This window comes from Petaurus breviceps, unplaced genomic scaffold (genome assembly GCF_028583685.1).
Source record: "Petaurus breviceps papuanus isolate PSGF00001 unplaced genomic scaffold, PetGlider_PUasm1.0 90865, whole genome shotgun sequence".
NCBI lineage: Eukaryota > Metazoa > Chordata > Mammalia > Diprotodontia > Petauridae > Petaurus > Petaurus breviceps.
Window position 1 is genome coordinate 14,871,663 of NW_027187367.1, and position 17,207 is coordinate 14,888,869.

The window sequence follows — 17,207 nt, forward strand, 5'->3', positions numbered from 1 at the left end:
ATAGAGCACCGGCCCTGGAGTCAGGAGGACCCGAGTTCAATTCTGGCCTCAAACACAACACCAAAAAAAACTAGCTGTGTGACCTTGGGCAAGTCACTTAACCCCAACTTTCCTACCTTCCCTCCTTCAAAAAGCAAAAAAAAAGAGTCTACTGTTTACCTCCTGAAAGAGATGTGAAAATGAAAACTCCAAGGAATATTGTAGCCAAATTCCAGAATTATCAGGTCAGGGAGAAAATACTATGAACACCCAGAAAAAAAAGCAAACAGTTTAAATATCATGGAAGCACAGTTAGAATTATGTAGGACTTAGCAGCTTCTACATTAAAGGATCAGGGCCTAGAAAATGATATTCAAGAAGGTAAAAGAGGTTGGATTATAACAAAGAAATAACTATCCAGAAAAATTGAGTATAGTTTTTCAGGGGGAAAGATTTTTATTCAGTGATATAAGGGACTTTCAATCATTCCTGATAAAAAATCCAGAACTAAACAGAAAATTCAGTCTTCAAATATATGACTCAAGAGAAGCATGAAAAGGTAACAGGAAAGAAAAAAATGTTATTCAATAAGACAAAACGGTTTACATCACTATATAGGGAGATGATACTTGTAAATCTTGAGAACTATATCTTTATTATGGCATTTAGAAGGGGGGTATACATAGAGGGTGTGGGAATAAGTTGAATTTGATGTGATGATGAAAATAAGGGGTGAAAAGAAAGAATTGTACTGGGAAGATATGAAAGGAGGAGGCCGAAAATGGTAATTACATCACATGACAAGGCACAAAGATTGAGTACAGTAAAGGGAAAGAAAGGAGGGAAGCAAACATTGTTTGAACCTTACTGTCATCAGAATTGGTTCAAAGAAGGAATAACTTATATGCTCAATTAGGTATAGAAATATCACACTCTATAGGGAAGTAGGAGGAAAAAGGGGGAAAAAAGGGAGGGGGTTTAATAGAAGGTAGGGAAGAAAGGGAAAAAGTAGTAGGGGAAAGAAAAGGGAGAATGGCTGATAGAAGGGAGGGGAGATTAAGAGGCAGTGGTCAGAAGCAGAATGCTGGTGAGGAGGGAAAGGGGAAAGGGAGAGAGAAACGTATAAATGGAGGAAAATAGGATGGATAGAAAGACATAGTAATCATAACTGTGAATGGGATGAATTCTCCCATAAAACAGAAGCAGGTAGCAGAATGGATTAAAAGCCATAATCCTACAATATTTTGTTTACAAGAAACACGTTTGAAGCAGAGAGATACACACAGAATAAAGGTAAAAGACCAGAGTGGAATGTATTATGCTTCGGCTAAAGTAAAAAAAAGCAGGGGTAGAACTCCTGATCTCAGACAAAGCAAAAGCAAAAACAGATCTGATTAAAAGAGATAAGGAAACTAAAGGTAACACAGACAATGAAGTAATATTAATACTAAACATATATGTACCAAGTGGTATAGGATACAAATTCTTAGAGAAGTTAAATGAATTATAGGAAGAAATAGACTGCAAAACTATACTCATGGGGGACCTCAACTTCCTCCTCTCAGAATTAGATAAATCTTACCACAAAATAAACAAGAAAAAAGTTAAGGATATGAAAAGAATCTTAGAAAAGTTAGCTATGGTAGATCTCTGGAGAAAATTGAATGGATATAGAAAGGAGAATACTCTTTTCTTAGTGATACAAGGCACCTACACAAAAATTGACCATGTACTAGGGCATAAAAACCTCACAATCCAGTGCAGAAAGACAGACATATTAAATGCATTTTTTTAGATCATGTTGCAATAAAAATTACATGTAAAAAAGGACCATGGAAAAATAGATTAAAAACTATTGGAAATTTAATAATCCAATCCTAAAGAATGGGTGGGTCAAAAAACAAATTATAGAAACAGTTAATAACTTCATCCAAGAGAATTACGATAATGAGACAACATACCAAAACTTATGGGGTGGCAGCCAAAGCAGTTCTTGGGGGAAATTTTATATTTCTAAATGCTTACACGAATAAAATAGAGAAAGAGATCAGTGAATTGGGTATACAACTAAAAAGGCTAGAAAAAGAGCAAATTAAAAATCCCCAGTTAAATACCAAATTAGAAATTCTTAAAATCAAAGGAGAGATTTATAAAATTGAAAGTAAGAAAACCATTGAACTAATAAATAAAACTAAGAGCTCGTTTAATGGGGGAGGAGGGAATGAAATATATAAACTTTAGTTAATTTGATTAGAAAAAGAAGAAAGCCAAATTGCCAATATAAAAAATGTAAAGAGTAAATTTGCCACCAGTAAAAGGGAAATAAAAACAATAATTAGGAGCTATTTTGCCCAACTGTATGCCAATAAACCTAACAATCTAAATGAAATGGATGAATGTTTACAAAAATATAAATTGCCCAGATTAATAGAAGAGGAAATAAAATACTTAACCCCATTTCAGAAAAAGAAATTGAATAAATCATCAATGAACTCCATAAAAAAAATCTGGACCTGATGGATTTACAAGTGAATTTTACCAAACACTTAAAGAACAATTAATTCCAATACTATATAAACTATTTGGAAAAATAGGCAAAGGAGAAGTCTGACCAGTTTCTTTTTATGATGCAAGAATGGTGCTGATTCCTACATCATCAAGAGCCAAAATAGAAAGAAAATTGTAGACCAATTTTCCTAATGAATATGGATACAAAAGTTTTAAATAAAATATTCACACACTTAACCACAATTGCCTTGCCCTCCCCCTCCAAAATATACATGCATATATATGTATACATATATGTATTTGCAAAGAGATTATAGCAACTTATCACACAGATAAATCACTATAATTAGGTGGGATTTATGCTAGCAGTGCAGGACTGGTTCAATATTAGGAAAACTATCAGTATAATTGATCATATCAATAATAAAATTAACAACTATGATTATCTCAATAGATACAGAAAAATCTTTTGATAAAATATAGCACCATTCCTGTTAAAAATACTAGAGATTATAGGAATCAATGAAGTTTTCCTTAAAATGATAAGTAGTGTTTATTTAAAACCATCAGTAAACATTATATGTATGGATAAGTTAGAAGCATTTCCATAAGATCAGGAGTGAAACAAGGATGACCATTATCACCACTGTTATTCAGTATTGCACTAGAAATGTTAACTTTAGCTATACAAAGAAGAAATTGAAGGAATTAGAATAGGCAATGAAGAAACAAAACTGTCAGTCTTTGCAGATGATATGATGGTATACTTAGAGAATCCACCAAAAAAAAAGCCTACTTGAAATAATTAACAACTTTAAGTTGTAAGCTATAAAATTAACCCACATGAAAATCATTGGCATTGGGGAGGAGCCAAGATGACGGAGTAGAAGCAGGTAAATTCTGTGTGCTCCTCCCATAACCACTTCAAATACCTATAAAAATGACTCTAAACAAACTTTAGGGCTACAGAACCCACACAGTGACAGAGAGAAACAAATCTCCTGCCGAAGGCAGGCTGGCAGGCTGGCAGAAAGGGTTCATTGCAGCAGGCTGAGAGCAGAGCTTAGCCCCACATGAGCCTATGCTTTTAGCCTTAGGGTGGCTTCAATCAGCCTTGGCTGGAGGAACTTTGGGAGAGATGATCACCAGCAGCTGTGGCAGTTTCCAGAATTATCGACCTATAAATGCCAAAGACAAAGTGAGAGGTCAGTGTGAACTTTGGGAAGAGGGGTCAGGGAGTGAGGTCCAGGCTCTACCCCTGGAGGGAGAAGTGGCTGAGGTGTAGAGGCTGCCACCGCATGGCTGCTTCAAAGCTCCTGGCCTGCAGATTGTAGGGGGACAAAGGGACCATTCTGAGAGGTAATCACTCTTGCTTTAATCTGTTTGGATCTGGATCACTGTCTAGGGTGGAGGTCCTGGGGTGTGTGACCAGGTGCCAGAGCTGGTGGAGGCTTCAGGGAGGGCAGCCAACTAATATCTCCAGCAGCTGCAAAAATGCCAGTGATTTGGGACAAAGCTCTCCTCTCTGAAAGCAAAGTTCTACTGTGGCAAAAAGCTCAAAAATCAAGTAATCGAGTGGCAACATGAGCAAGCAAAGGAAGCAAAGTAAGCACAGGAATCTGACTTTAGATTCCTGTTTTGGGGACAAAAAGGATCAAAACATGGAACAGGAGGAAGACAACTAAGTCAGAATTCCTGTACCAAAAGCTTCCAAGAAAAATACGAACTGGTTACAGGCCATAGAGGAACTTAAGAAGGATTTTGAAAACCAAATAAGAGAAGTGGAAGAAAACTTGGGAAGAGGAATGAGAATGATGCAAGAAAACCATGAAAAGAGAGTCAACAGCTTGACTGAAGAAAATAACACCTTAAAAAATAGACTAACTCAAATGGCAAAAGAGGCTCAAAAAGCCAATTAGGAGAAAAATGACTTAAAAAGCTGAATTTGCCAGATGGAAAAAGAATCTCAAAAGCTCAGTGAAGAGAACCATTCCTTCAGAATTAGATTGGAGCAAATGGAAGCTGGTGACTTTATGGGAAATCAAGATACTATTAAACAGATCCAAACAAAAGAAAAAAATAGAAGGCAATGTGAAATATCTCATTGGAAAAACCACTGACCTGGAAAATAGATCCAGGGGAGATAATTTAAAAATTGTTGGACTACCTGAAAGCCATGATCAAAGAAAAAATCTAGAAATCACCCTTCAAGAAATTTTCAAGGAAAATTGCCCTGATGTTTTAGAACCAAAGGGCAAAATAAAGGTTGAAGGAATCCACTGATCACTTCTTGAAAAAGATCCCAAAAAGAAAACTCCTAGGAATGTTATAGTTCAGGTTCCAGAGTTCCCAGATCAAGAAGAGAATATTACAAACAGCCAGGAAGAAACAATTTGAATATTGTGGAAACACGATCAGTATAACTCAGGATCTGGCAGCTTCTACACTGAGGGATCGAAGGGCTTGGAATATCATATTCCAGAGATCAAAGGAGCTGGGATTAAAACCAAGAACCACCTACCCAGCAAAATCGAGTATCATGTTTCAGGGGGAAATATCATCATTCAGTGAAGTAGAGGACTTTCAAGCATTCTTGACGAAAAAACCAGAGTTGAATAGAAAATTTGATATTCAGATACAAGAAGCAAGAGAAGCATGACAAGGGAAACAGGGAAAAGAAATCATAAGGAACTTATCTAAGTTGAACTATTTACATTCCTACATGGAAAAATGATAATTGTAACTGATGAAACTTTTCTCATTATGAGAATAGTTGAAGGGAATATAAATGTATATATATATACATATATATATATATGTGTATGCATACATATATGTCTATATAGGAGGGTATATGGGCATATGAATACACGTGAGTGTGTACATATGTGTATAGGTATACATAGAGGGCACAGGACCAATTGAATAGAAAGGGATGATACTGAAAAGGTGAAACTGAGAGGTGAGACAGATATAATGAGAGGAGATGGGGAGAGACAGAATGGGGTAAATTATCTCATGTAGAAGAGACAAGGGAAAACTGTTACGATGGAGGCAAGGAATAGGAAAGCAAAACGGAATGGGTCAACCTTACTCTCATTGAATTTGGCTTAGTGAGGGAATGAAATACACACTAAATAGGGTATCTTGTCCTACAGTAGAGCAGGGGGGAAGGGGATGATGGAGAGGAGGGCAGGTTTGGGGGGAGAAGGAAGTTATTAGCACACACTTTTGAAAAGGGACAGGGTCAAAGTAGAGAATAGAACAAGTGGGAGGTGGGATAGGATGGAGAGAAATATAATCAGTCTTTCACAATATATCCACTATGGAAATGTTTTGCGTAGCTGCACATGTAAAACCTATATTGAATTGTTTATCTTCCCAGTAAGTTTGGGTGATGAGGGAGGAAGGGAAAGAATCTTGAATTCAAAGTTTTAAAATCAAATGTTTTAAAAATTATTATTATTATTTTTTACATGCAACTGGGAAATAAGATATACAGACACTGGGGTATAGAGATGCATCTTGCCCTACTGGGAAGTTGAAGGGGGGGGGGGGATGGGGAAGTTATAGGAGAGAGCAGATTGGGAGAGGGGTCATACAGTGGGATCATTGTTTTGGGGTGTTGGGTAGGTGAAAGAAGGGGAGAAAATTTGTAACTCAAAATCTTGTGGAAATGAATGATTTAAACTAAAATAAACAGAAAATATAATTTAAAAAATAAAAATAAAGAAAAATCTTTGGCATTTCTATATATTACTAACAAAGTCCAACAGGAAGAGCTAGAAAGATAAAGTCCATTTAAAGTAACTATAGACAACTTATGGTATTTGGGAATCTACCTATCACAACAAACCCAGAAACTATATAAACACAATTACAAAGCACTTGTCATGCAAATAAAGTTAGATCTAAACGGGAAAAATATCAGTTGCTCACTGGTAAGCCAAGCTAATATAATAAAAAATGACAATTCTGAAATAAATTAATTTATTCAATATATATATACCAATATATCAATCAAACTACCAAAAATTACTTTATAGAGCTAGAAAAAAATAATAACAAAATTCATCTGGAAAAACAAAAGATCCAGAATATCAAGGAAAATAATGAAAAGATATGCAAGGGAAGGTGGCCTAGCCATAGTAGATCTAAAACTGTATTATAAAGCAATATTCATCAAAGCTACTTGGTGCTGGCTAAGAAATAGAGATGGATCAGTGGAATAGGTTAGGTACCCAAGACACAGTAGTCAGTGACTATAGTAATTTACTAATAGTTTGATAAACCCAAAGACCCAGCCTTTGGGATAAGAATTCACTAGCTGACAAAAAATGCTAGGAAAAATGGAAAACACTATGGCAGAAACTGGGCATAGACCAACATCTAATACCATATACAAAGATAAGGTCAAAATGGGTATATGATTTGGACATAAAGGATAAAAACATGAGCAAACTAGGAGAGCAAGGAATAGTTTACCTGTCAGATATATGGAGAATTGAAGAATTTATGACCAAATAAGAGAGAACATTATGAATTGCAAAATTGATAATTTTCACTGCATTAATTAAAAAGGTTTTACACAAAACCAATTTAACCAAGATTAGAAGGAAAGCAAAAAACTGGGAAACAATTTTTACAGCCAGTGTCCCTGATAAAGACCTAATTTCTAAGATATGTAGAAAATTGAGTCAAATCTATATGAATACAAGTCATTTCCCAAATGATAAGTGATCAAAGGATATGAACAGGCATGTTTTTTGGATGAAAAAATTAAAGCTATCTATAGTCATACAAAAATGCTCTAAATAACTATTGATTAGAGAAATACAAATGATAACACCTCTGAGGTACCACATCACATCTATTAGATTGGCTAGAGTGAAAAAACAGGAGGATGATAAATGGTGGAGAAGGTGTGGGAAAATTGGAATATTAATGCATTGTTGGTGGAGTTGTGAACTGATCCAACCATTCTGGAGAGCAATTTGGAACAGTGTCCAAAGGGCTAAAAATTGTGCATATCCTTTCACCCAGCAATACCACTTCTAGGTCTGTATCCCAAAGAGATTTAAAAAAAAACTGGAAAAGGACCCACATGTAAAAGAGTTACAACAGCTTTTTTTGTAGTGGCCAAGAATTGGAAATTAAAGGGATGCCTATCAGTCGGGGAATGGCTGCACAAATTGTGGCATATGAATTAATGAAATACTATTGTTCCATAAGAAATGGTGAGCAGAATGATTTCAGAAGAACCTGGAAAAATTTACATGAACTGATGCTGAGTGAAGGGATAACATTGTACTCAGTAACAGGAACATTGTATGATGACTGACTTTTTTAGGCTTAGCTGTTCTGAACAATGCAGTGATCTAATACAATTCCAAAAGACTCATGATAGAAAATGCTATCCACATCCTAAGAAAAAAATGTTGAGTCTGAATTCAGATCAAAGCATGCTATTCCCCCCACCCCCTTTTTTTTCTTGTGGTTTTTCCCTCTCATTCTGATTCTTTCACAACATGACTAATGTGGACATAAATTTAATATGATCATACATGTATAGTCTATATCAGATTACATTCTGTCTTGAGAGGGAGGATGAAGGGGGGGGAATTTAGAACTCAGAATCTTATAAAAGTGAATACTGAATACTAAAAATAAATTATTTAGAAATACTATTTGTCATATAGGATATCTCTCTGTGAGATGGAAGTGGAAGGATACCGGGGAAAACTGTGAGCATATAAAAAGCAAAGATATCAATAAAATTTCAATTAAAAATAGAATGGCAATAGAAAATGGTAGAGAGAATAGAGTGACTTTAGTATCATGGAAAAAGAATCAATAGGCTTTGATAGAAGATTGGAAAGACAGCACATGAAAGGAAAAACTGATTTCTATAAACCACAGGTAAAAAGATTGATCTTGTTAATTTATCCATCAATAATTCCTGTTGGTGAAATTTTATATCTGACCTTCCTAATCATTCATAGCTCTATCTTAGGCTACAAGAAATATGGGGAGGTGGCATATCCTGACTTTTAAATTTTTTTTCATTTTTCAAATGCTTTATTAACTTCTGATTTATGTCATTCGTTTCCGCCAGATTTTGAGTTACAAATTTTCTCCCCATTTTTTCCCCTACCCACCACCCCAAAATAGCACTCCCACAGTATATCCCCTCCTCCAATCTGCTCTCTCCCATATTTTCTCCCATACCCCTTTTGACTTTTCCAGTAGGGCATGGTGGATTTCTATGCCCCAGTGCCCGTACATCTTATTTCCCAATTACATGTAAAATAGTATTAATAATAGTAATAGTATATATATATATACATATGCATATATATACACACACACATATATTTTAAACATTTGTTTTTAAAACTTTGAATTCGAGATTTATTCCCTTCCTCCCTCCCTTGTCACCCACCCTTACTGGGAAGATAAGCAGTTCAGTATAGGTTGTACATGTGTAGCTAATGCAAAACATTAACATAGTAGATGTATTGTGAAAGACTGACTATATTTCCCTCCCTCCTATCCCACCTCCCACTTGTTCTATTCTCTACTTTGATCCCGTCCCTTTTCAAAATTTGGTGCTTGCAACTTCCCTCCCCCCAACCTGCCCTCCCATCATCCCCCCTGTCATCCCCTTCCCCCCTACTCCCCTGTAGGGTGAGATACCATATTTAGTGTGTATTTCATTTCATCCCCAAGCCAGATTCAATGAGAATAAGATTGACCCATTCCCTTTTGCCTTCCTATTCTTCCCCTCCATTGTAACCATTTTCCTTTGCCTCTTCTATATGAGATAGTTTACCCCATTCTGTCTCTCCCCATCTCCTCTCATTATATTCCTCTCTTACCTCTTAATTTGACCTTTTAAGTATCATCCCTTCCTATTAAATTGGTCCTGTGCCCTTTACCTATGTGCACCTGTAAACATATATACACACATTCACATATGTATTCATATGCCCATATACCCTCATATATATTACACATATTTCTATTTCCTTCAACTATTTTCATACTGAGAAAAGTTTAATCAGTTACAATTATTGTTTTTCTATGTAGGAATGTTAATAGTTCAACTTTTATAAGTTCCTTATGATTTCTTTTCCCTGTTTACCTTCTCATGCTTCTCTTGCTTCTTGTATCTGAATGTCAAGTTTTCTATTCAACTCTGTTTTTTTCATCATGAATGTGTGAAAGTTCTCTATTTGATTGAATGACCATATTTCCCCCTGAAACATGATACTCAGTTTTGCTGGGTAGGTGTTTCTTGGTTTTAATCCCAGCTCCTTTGACCTCCAGAATATCACATTCCAAACCCTTTCATCCCTCAGTGTAGAAGCTGCCAGATATACCAGAGTTATCCTGATTGTTTTTCCACAATATCCAAATTCTTTCTTCCTGACTGCATGTAATATTCTTTCCTTGATATGGGAATTTTGGAACCTGGCTATAATATTCCTAGGCGTTTTCTTTTCGGGATCTTTTTCAGGAGGTGATTGGTGGATTCTTTCAACCTCTCTTTTGCCCTCTAGTTCTAAAACATCAGGGCAGTTTTCCTTGAGGATTTCTTAGAGGATGATTTCTAGGTTCTTTCTTTGATCATGGCTTTCAGGTAGTCCAATAATTTTTAAATCATCTCTCCTGGATCTATTTTCCAGGTCAGTGGTTTTTCCCATGAGATATTTCACATTGCCTTCTATTCTTTCATTTGTTTGGATATGTTTAACAACATCTTGATTTCTCATAAAGTCATTAGCTTCCATTTGCTCCAATCTAATTCTGAAGCAATGCTTTTCCTCAGTGAGCTTTTGAGATTCTTTTTCCATCTGGCAAATTCAGCTTTCTAAGGCATTCCTCTCATTGCCTTTTTGAGCCTCTTTTGCCAATTGAGTTAGTCTGTTTTTTAAGGTGTTATTTTCCTCAGTCAGGCTGTTGAATGTCATTTTGTAATTTTCTTGCATTGTTCTCATTTCTCTTCCCAATTTTTCCTCCACTTCTCTTCTCTGCTTCTTAAGGTCCTCTATGGCCTGTAACCAGCTCATATTTTTCTTTGAAGCTTTTGGTGCAGGAGTTCTGACTTCACTGTCTTCCTCCTGTTCCATTCTTTCATCCTTTTTGTCCCCGAAATAGAATTCTAATGTTGGTTCTTCTGTTTTCTTTGTTTCCTTTTCCTGGTCATGTTGCCACTCATTTACTTGACTTTTGGGCTTTTTGCCACAGTAGGACTCTGCTACCAGACAGGGGAGCTTTGTACAAAACACTGGGGTTTTCTCAGCTGCCAGAGGTATTAGTTGAGTGCCCTTGCTGAAGCCTCCACGTGCTCTGGCAAGCTGGACACACACTCCAGGACCTCCACCTTAGACTGCAATCCAGATCCAAGCAGGTTAAAGCAAGAGTGATTACCCCTCAGACTGATCACTTGTTCCCCCTACAGTGTACAGGCCAGGAGCTGAAGCTGCTACGTCCAGGGGCTGTGCCCCACCCTTAAGCAGCTTCTTCCCCCAGGGGGCAAAAGCCTACACACTCCCAACTACTGGGTCCCAAAGTCCACTCTGTACCCACCTCTCATTTTGTCCTTAGCATCTATGTGTTGATAAGTCTGAAAATGGCCACAGCTGCTGGTAATCTGGAGTCCCTCCAGCCAGAGGTTGGTCAGGCCCGCCCTGGAGCTAAAACCTCAGGGTGTGGCTGGGCTGGCCAATTCCTGCCAGCCGGCCTGCTGGGTTGTCTTTAGCAGGAGGTTAGCTTCTCTGTGTCATTTTGTGGGTTCTGTAGCTCCAAAGTTTGTTCAGAGTCCCCCTTTCCATGAATTGGGGAAGGTGGAAGCCAGAGCCTTGGGGAGGTCCTGCTTCTACTCTGCCATCTTGACTCCCCATATCCTGACTTTTAAAGGTGGTCCTTGACATATATTTTTCTCCAGAACTTTTGGTGGCTCCAACAGAACTACCATAACCTCCCTAATGCCACCACTTCTTTTTCTTCTGCTTTTTCTCTCCTTTTCTCTCTCTTCTGGTCCTTTCACTGAGGTTAGTTCCAGGTGAAGTTTCCACAGCCAGGACTTTTAGGCTTTTAGGCAGAGGCTGCATGGTGAACTATTGTATGAGAGATTCATGCTGGAAGTCCTTGGCTACTAGATGACTTCCAAAGCCCCTTTTAACTCTAAGATTCTAAATAAAGTGACAAAGGACTAGTGGTATCATAGTAGGAAGCAGGGACAGTAATGCCTTTTACCTTGTCCTCTTTCTTCTTATAATGGTGCAGTTAGGTAGGGGCTGCTTTAAGAATCCTGGAGCTGGAATTGGAAAGACTTTAAGTTGAAATCCCACCTCAGATATTTGCTAACATAAGTCAAGTCACTTAACCTCTTCCAGCTTCATTTTTTTCCTCTGTAAATTAGATGAAATAATGGTACCACTTCTATTTCACAGGGTTGTTGTGAGAATCAAATGAGTTAACATATGTACAGTGCTTTGTACAACTAAAAATAACATATGAATTTTAGCTATGTAGAGGCTTCTCTAACCTTTCTCTCAGCTTTACCCTTCTACCACACAAAGAACTGTCCTTTCATAGGGTATCTCACCCTCCAGGAGAGTAGCGGGGGAAGGGGATGAGAAGGGGGATGATGGAAGGGAGGGCAGGCTGGGGGGGAGGGAAGTTGGAAGCACACACTTTTGAAAGGGGACGGGATCAAAGTAGAGAATAGAACAAGTGGGAGGTGGGATAGGAGGGAGGGAAATATAGTCAATCTTTTACAATATATCTACTATGTTATTGTTTTGCATTAGCCCAAATGTACAACCTATACTGAACTGCTTATCTTCCCAGTAAGGGTGGGTGACAAGGGAGGAAGGGAATGAATCTGGAATTCAAAGTTTTAAAATCAAATATTCAAATATATATATATGTATATATATATATACACTATTATTAATACAATTTTACATGTAATTGGGAAATAAGATATACAGGCACTGGGGCATAGAGATCCACTGGAAAAGTCGAAAGGGTTATGGGAGAAAATATGGAGAGAGCAGATTGGAGGAGGGGATATCCTGTGGGACTGCTATTTTGGGGCGGTGGGTAGGGGAAAAACGGGGAGAAAATTTGTAACTCAAAATCTGGCGGAAATGAATGATGTAAATCAGAAGTTAAAGCATTTGAAAAATAGTAATTTAAAAAGAACTGTCCTTTCTTGCTTTTCAATTCAGTTTATGAGACTTCCTCAGTTCTGAAGTGGACCAGGAAAGGAGAGAAGTGCTAGACCAGAAACAATAGTCAACAGGGAGGCATATGGGAACATTTTTGAAAGCTGGAGAGGAAACAAGAGGGAATGATTAAATAAGGGACCAAGAAAGGTACCTAGGAATTTATATTGTCAGGAATCCCCACAACTCCTTATTAAAACTATAAAACAGTTTTATTTCCGACCCTTTCCTCCTAATTGTTATCTCTATCCCTTTAACAGCACCTATAGGTCACAGGAAGTAACATGGAACTGAAGAGTTCTTATTTTATCTTGGCAGGGAGATTTGTATCCCTTACACTTAGACATAGAAACATTGCGACCAATAGCAGTCCAATTCTGTAGTACTATTTAGATAGTACAGTGTAAATGTTAGGCACATTTTGGCCTATATAGGCTTTTGGAAACTGATCTGAGAACTTAGCCACATGTTGAACTTGGTTCTATAGGAAAATGTGTTTTAAGTTCCAAACAACCCACAAATAGATTTTTTTTTAAACACGATCTGTTTTTAAGTTGGAGGCTACCTGTATCCTTTATTAAATTCAGCAAAATTTTAAGCACTCAGGAATATTACTTTATCCACAAGTTGATTATATCTTTGTGAGTGGAGAACACATATTAGTATCTCTAGGGTCTTACACATAGTAGGGTGGAGTTAGGGTAAAGAAATTCCTAAAGTCTCTAGCCTAAAAGGAACTTAAATAGAATTCTGCTTCCTACCTCCAAGAATCTAAGAGCTATATGGTAGCACATAAGCCATCTTGTTCAATTCACACCTGAACTAGAATACTTTCAATAGCATGCCTAATAAGTTGTCATCCAGCCTCTGCTTAAAGACCTCAGTCAGGATGAACTCTCTATTTCCACCAAATCATGCTGCCTTTAGGGGAACTCCACCAGGAGTCATAAAGCCTGTGGTCTAATCCTCCAGAATTCTTTATATGAAACAATCGAAGTAGCATTAAGGAAGTTGTTCACAAGAAGTCAAATTCTGCTTCTGCCACATATAGCTGTGGATGTAAATCATTTAAGCCCCTGGGACCCCAGTTTTCTCATCTGAAAAATGAGTGAGTGGAGCTTAGATGATCTCTAAAGTCTTTTCTATCTCTAAAATTCTCTGATTGAATTTTATCATGAAGTTTAAGTGTTAGTTTTAGATATTTTAAGACTCAGAATTTTTTTTAAAAAGTATTTAAGCTAGTGCTTAAAAGTCAGGAATTGTTCTGGATAATTCCATATTCTAGAATGTTGAAGAACAGTGATGTTAGATTTGAAATGGAAATAATAGCTACTAATTTGTAGTGCAGGCCTGAATATTGACTTAGTTTTAAAATGTAATATTACCTCCTATTGTATTTTTATTTATTATATTAATGTTTCCCAATTACATTGTAATTTGATTTAGTGTTGGCATGCATGCATGTTTGCATATTGAAGAACATGATTATAAAATGTATTATATGTAGTTTGTTTAATCACTTAAATAATGAAAAGTCAAACTGCCATAGAAATAGTATTCAGAGAATATAGGTTGGTAAAATCTGAGAAGCAGAAAATACTTAATGGGTCAGTGAAAAGTACACTGAGAGTCTGAGTTCAAATCCTGTCATGTACTATTTGTGTGACTTTGGGCAAATTATTTCACTTCTCAGTTTTCTCATGTGTAACATGAGAGGGTTGGACTAACTAACCTCTAAGATCCATTCTAGCTCTAAGTCAATGAGTATATATATATACACATAAGCAAAATTAGTCCTTTTTTTGGTTAAGAAAACATGTATTATGTACTTCTGTAATGTTACCAGAATGTTAGTGTATATGTTACAGTTGATGCACATAAATTAAATATATTATTTCTATAATAATTCCATGAATCAGTTTATCTTTTTATTTAGCTGGGTGAGTTAAAGAAGCTTTTATCTGACAAACTGATATAAATCTAAGAATTTATTTGCATAATGTGAAAATTCATCATATATGTAGCAGCTATTCTGTGACTAAAATACTAGGAATATATAATTTACTCCAAAATTTAAATTTTAGGTTTCCATGGCTCATGGAATACAAAATTTGATTAATGCTATCAGAATGATTCATAGTGTTTCAAGGTATTATAATACTTCAGAAAGAATGACCTCACTCTTTATAAAGGTAAGTTTGTGAAGAAGAATATCATTTATATGTAACTTATGAAGGAAATTAATAGCTTTCACCTATTTGTATTGGTAGTTTCTTCAAAATCATAAATCTTAATGTGTCAGTGAAATAGGATGTAAATTCCAGTAAGACAGTTTCCTTATCATTTAGTACCTACGTTGTAGTTGCACATTAAAACTTGGTTCATTTAACAAATAATTTTTTTTTGTAACTGAGCCATAGAATCCTTCAGTGGTTGATTGGAATACAGATAGCAAATTATTCTTGACATGTCTTTATAAATAATCATCTCTCATTATCCTGATATTTGGGGGCACACACACTTAGCAGGCACAATTTGGATGTGGAACTTGCAAAATGAGATGGGAATAAGTAGTCAAATAGAAAAAGAGCCAAGAGTGAACAGGGTCACAAAAATCTGAAGCTCAGGAGGGGGACCTTCTGGGAGAGGAAGTTTATCAACAGTGTTAAAGGCTTCGGAGAAGTCAAGGAGTGATAAAAGGATTTAGCAATTAAGAGATCATTGTTAACTGGAGAGAGCAGCTTCAGGTGAATATGAGATCAGAATCTGATCAAAGGGTTTAGAAGGGACACATAGGATTGTGCTACAGGTAGATTCTTTTTGTAACTGTGTAGAGGATGGATTAGAGAAAGAAGAAACTAGAGACATGGATATTAGTTAAGAAACTAAGGCAAGAGGCAGTGAAAACCTGAACTAGGTTGGTGATCATGTTATTGAAGAGATGAATGTGAAGAAGTAAAATTACTAAATAAGTCAGACTTGCCTGACTTCTAGCATGGAAAGTAAGTGAATTGCTTCTTTCATAGAGAGTTTGCTAGAGCTCCAGATTAATACCTGTTATACAAAGGTTGAGGTGATGGCAAGCACCTTGGAATAGTCACCTTATTGCTGGTATTGGCAGGGATTGGCATCGTCATATGGGTATTCATTGGGTTCTTTTTATCTTTAATGTGGACTCAGATGTTTGAATCAAACTGTGATATTATCCAGGATCTAGTCTACTACTTTGTCCATTCCAGTCTTTTAGACATGGGCACAGAGTGGCTATGATTTTTCACTGTGTCAGCGTCTGTCATTTTCTGTATTGTATGATGGCTCAAATAGTCCTGGCTTACTACTCTTTTGACATGAGTTAAGAGGAACCCCTAGAGCTCAATCGCAAAAGGCATGGTCATTCTAGGATAAGTTGTCTCCAAAGGTCATATTATATCCAATATATAGTCCCAAGGTCAAAGCCCCTCTCCTTATTTTACAAATGAATGAACTGAATCCACGAGTGACATATCCAACATCACTGATAGCCTCTCAAAGATTTGTAGATTATACTAAGGATAACTGCCTAGTTTTTTTCTATATATAAATAATTCCTAGCAGTGCTCTGAATGTAGAAAGGCTTAAAAATATTTGTTGTATTTTGTTTATTGCCTGTTGGCTACTTTAATTTAATTCTCCACTTCTCTGATGATGAGTGCATAATCAGACAGTGCACCGCACCAAGGAAATCTCAGTGATTGCTTTCACCTCTGTATTTATAGTGAACATTTGTATAATGTGATGAATCCTTCCGGTGTAGTTTCGTATATGACCTTTGGCTTCTGGTTAGCCTATACAATGCTCTCCCAGGTCTATAGTGCTCTCCAAAGTGGCTCATAACCAATTGTATATCATTTCACATTTGCATTTCAAAAGCACAGCCTTCTTCAAATAGATAATGATTGCTAATGATAGTTTCTTAGGTGTTATTGCTAGTAGTCTTATAGGAGAAAGACTTTCCCATGTTAAAAAAAAATGCCTATTTTTAGATTTCATTAACTGGGACTTTTGTGTGGATCTTGCTTTGCAAATGACTTTTTGAATCTTTAGAATGTTGTATTGCATTGTAGAAATTACCTTTGCTAAGAAATAGGATAAAATGTGCCTGAATTCTAATTATGGTGATAAAATTAATGATATAGATTAGAATTTGATTAGTTGGAAAATTCCAAATGATCAGATATACTTTATTGGGTCAGATCTGTGCTTCATCTAGCCTAGTGTTCTATCTCTAACAAGGACATTTGTGGAAGAACATGATTATTTTTAGTGTCAACCTTACAAGTTATGATATTCCCTTAAAAAAACCACCTATCACTCTTTGGTAGTTCATTGTGGTTTTGTCATTCACTCATTTATTTGTACCTGTCTGGAATTTTTATGTTTTTAGTATATATATATGTGTGTGTGTGTGTGTGTGTGTGTGTGTGTGTGTGTGTGTGTGTGTGT

The 17,207-nt window shown here is 36.4% G+C and overlaps 1 protein-coding gene across 1 annotated transcript in view; it reads left to right on the top strand.

Moving 5' to 3' along the window:
* DNAH8 (dynein axonemal heavy chain 8) overlaps positions 1–17,207 on the top strand; it is a 406,776-nt gene that overhangs the window by 44,505 nt on the left and 345,064 nt on the right. Inside the window, exon 10 of the mRNA XM_069073664.1 lies at positions 14,810–14,917. Coding sequence (XP_068929765.1) covers positions 14,810–14,917 — 108 coding nt within the window. The remainder of the gene's footprint in view (positions 1–14,809; positions 14,918–17,207) is intronic.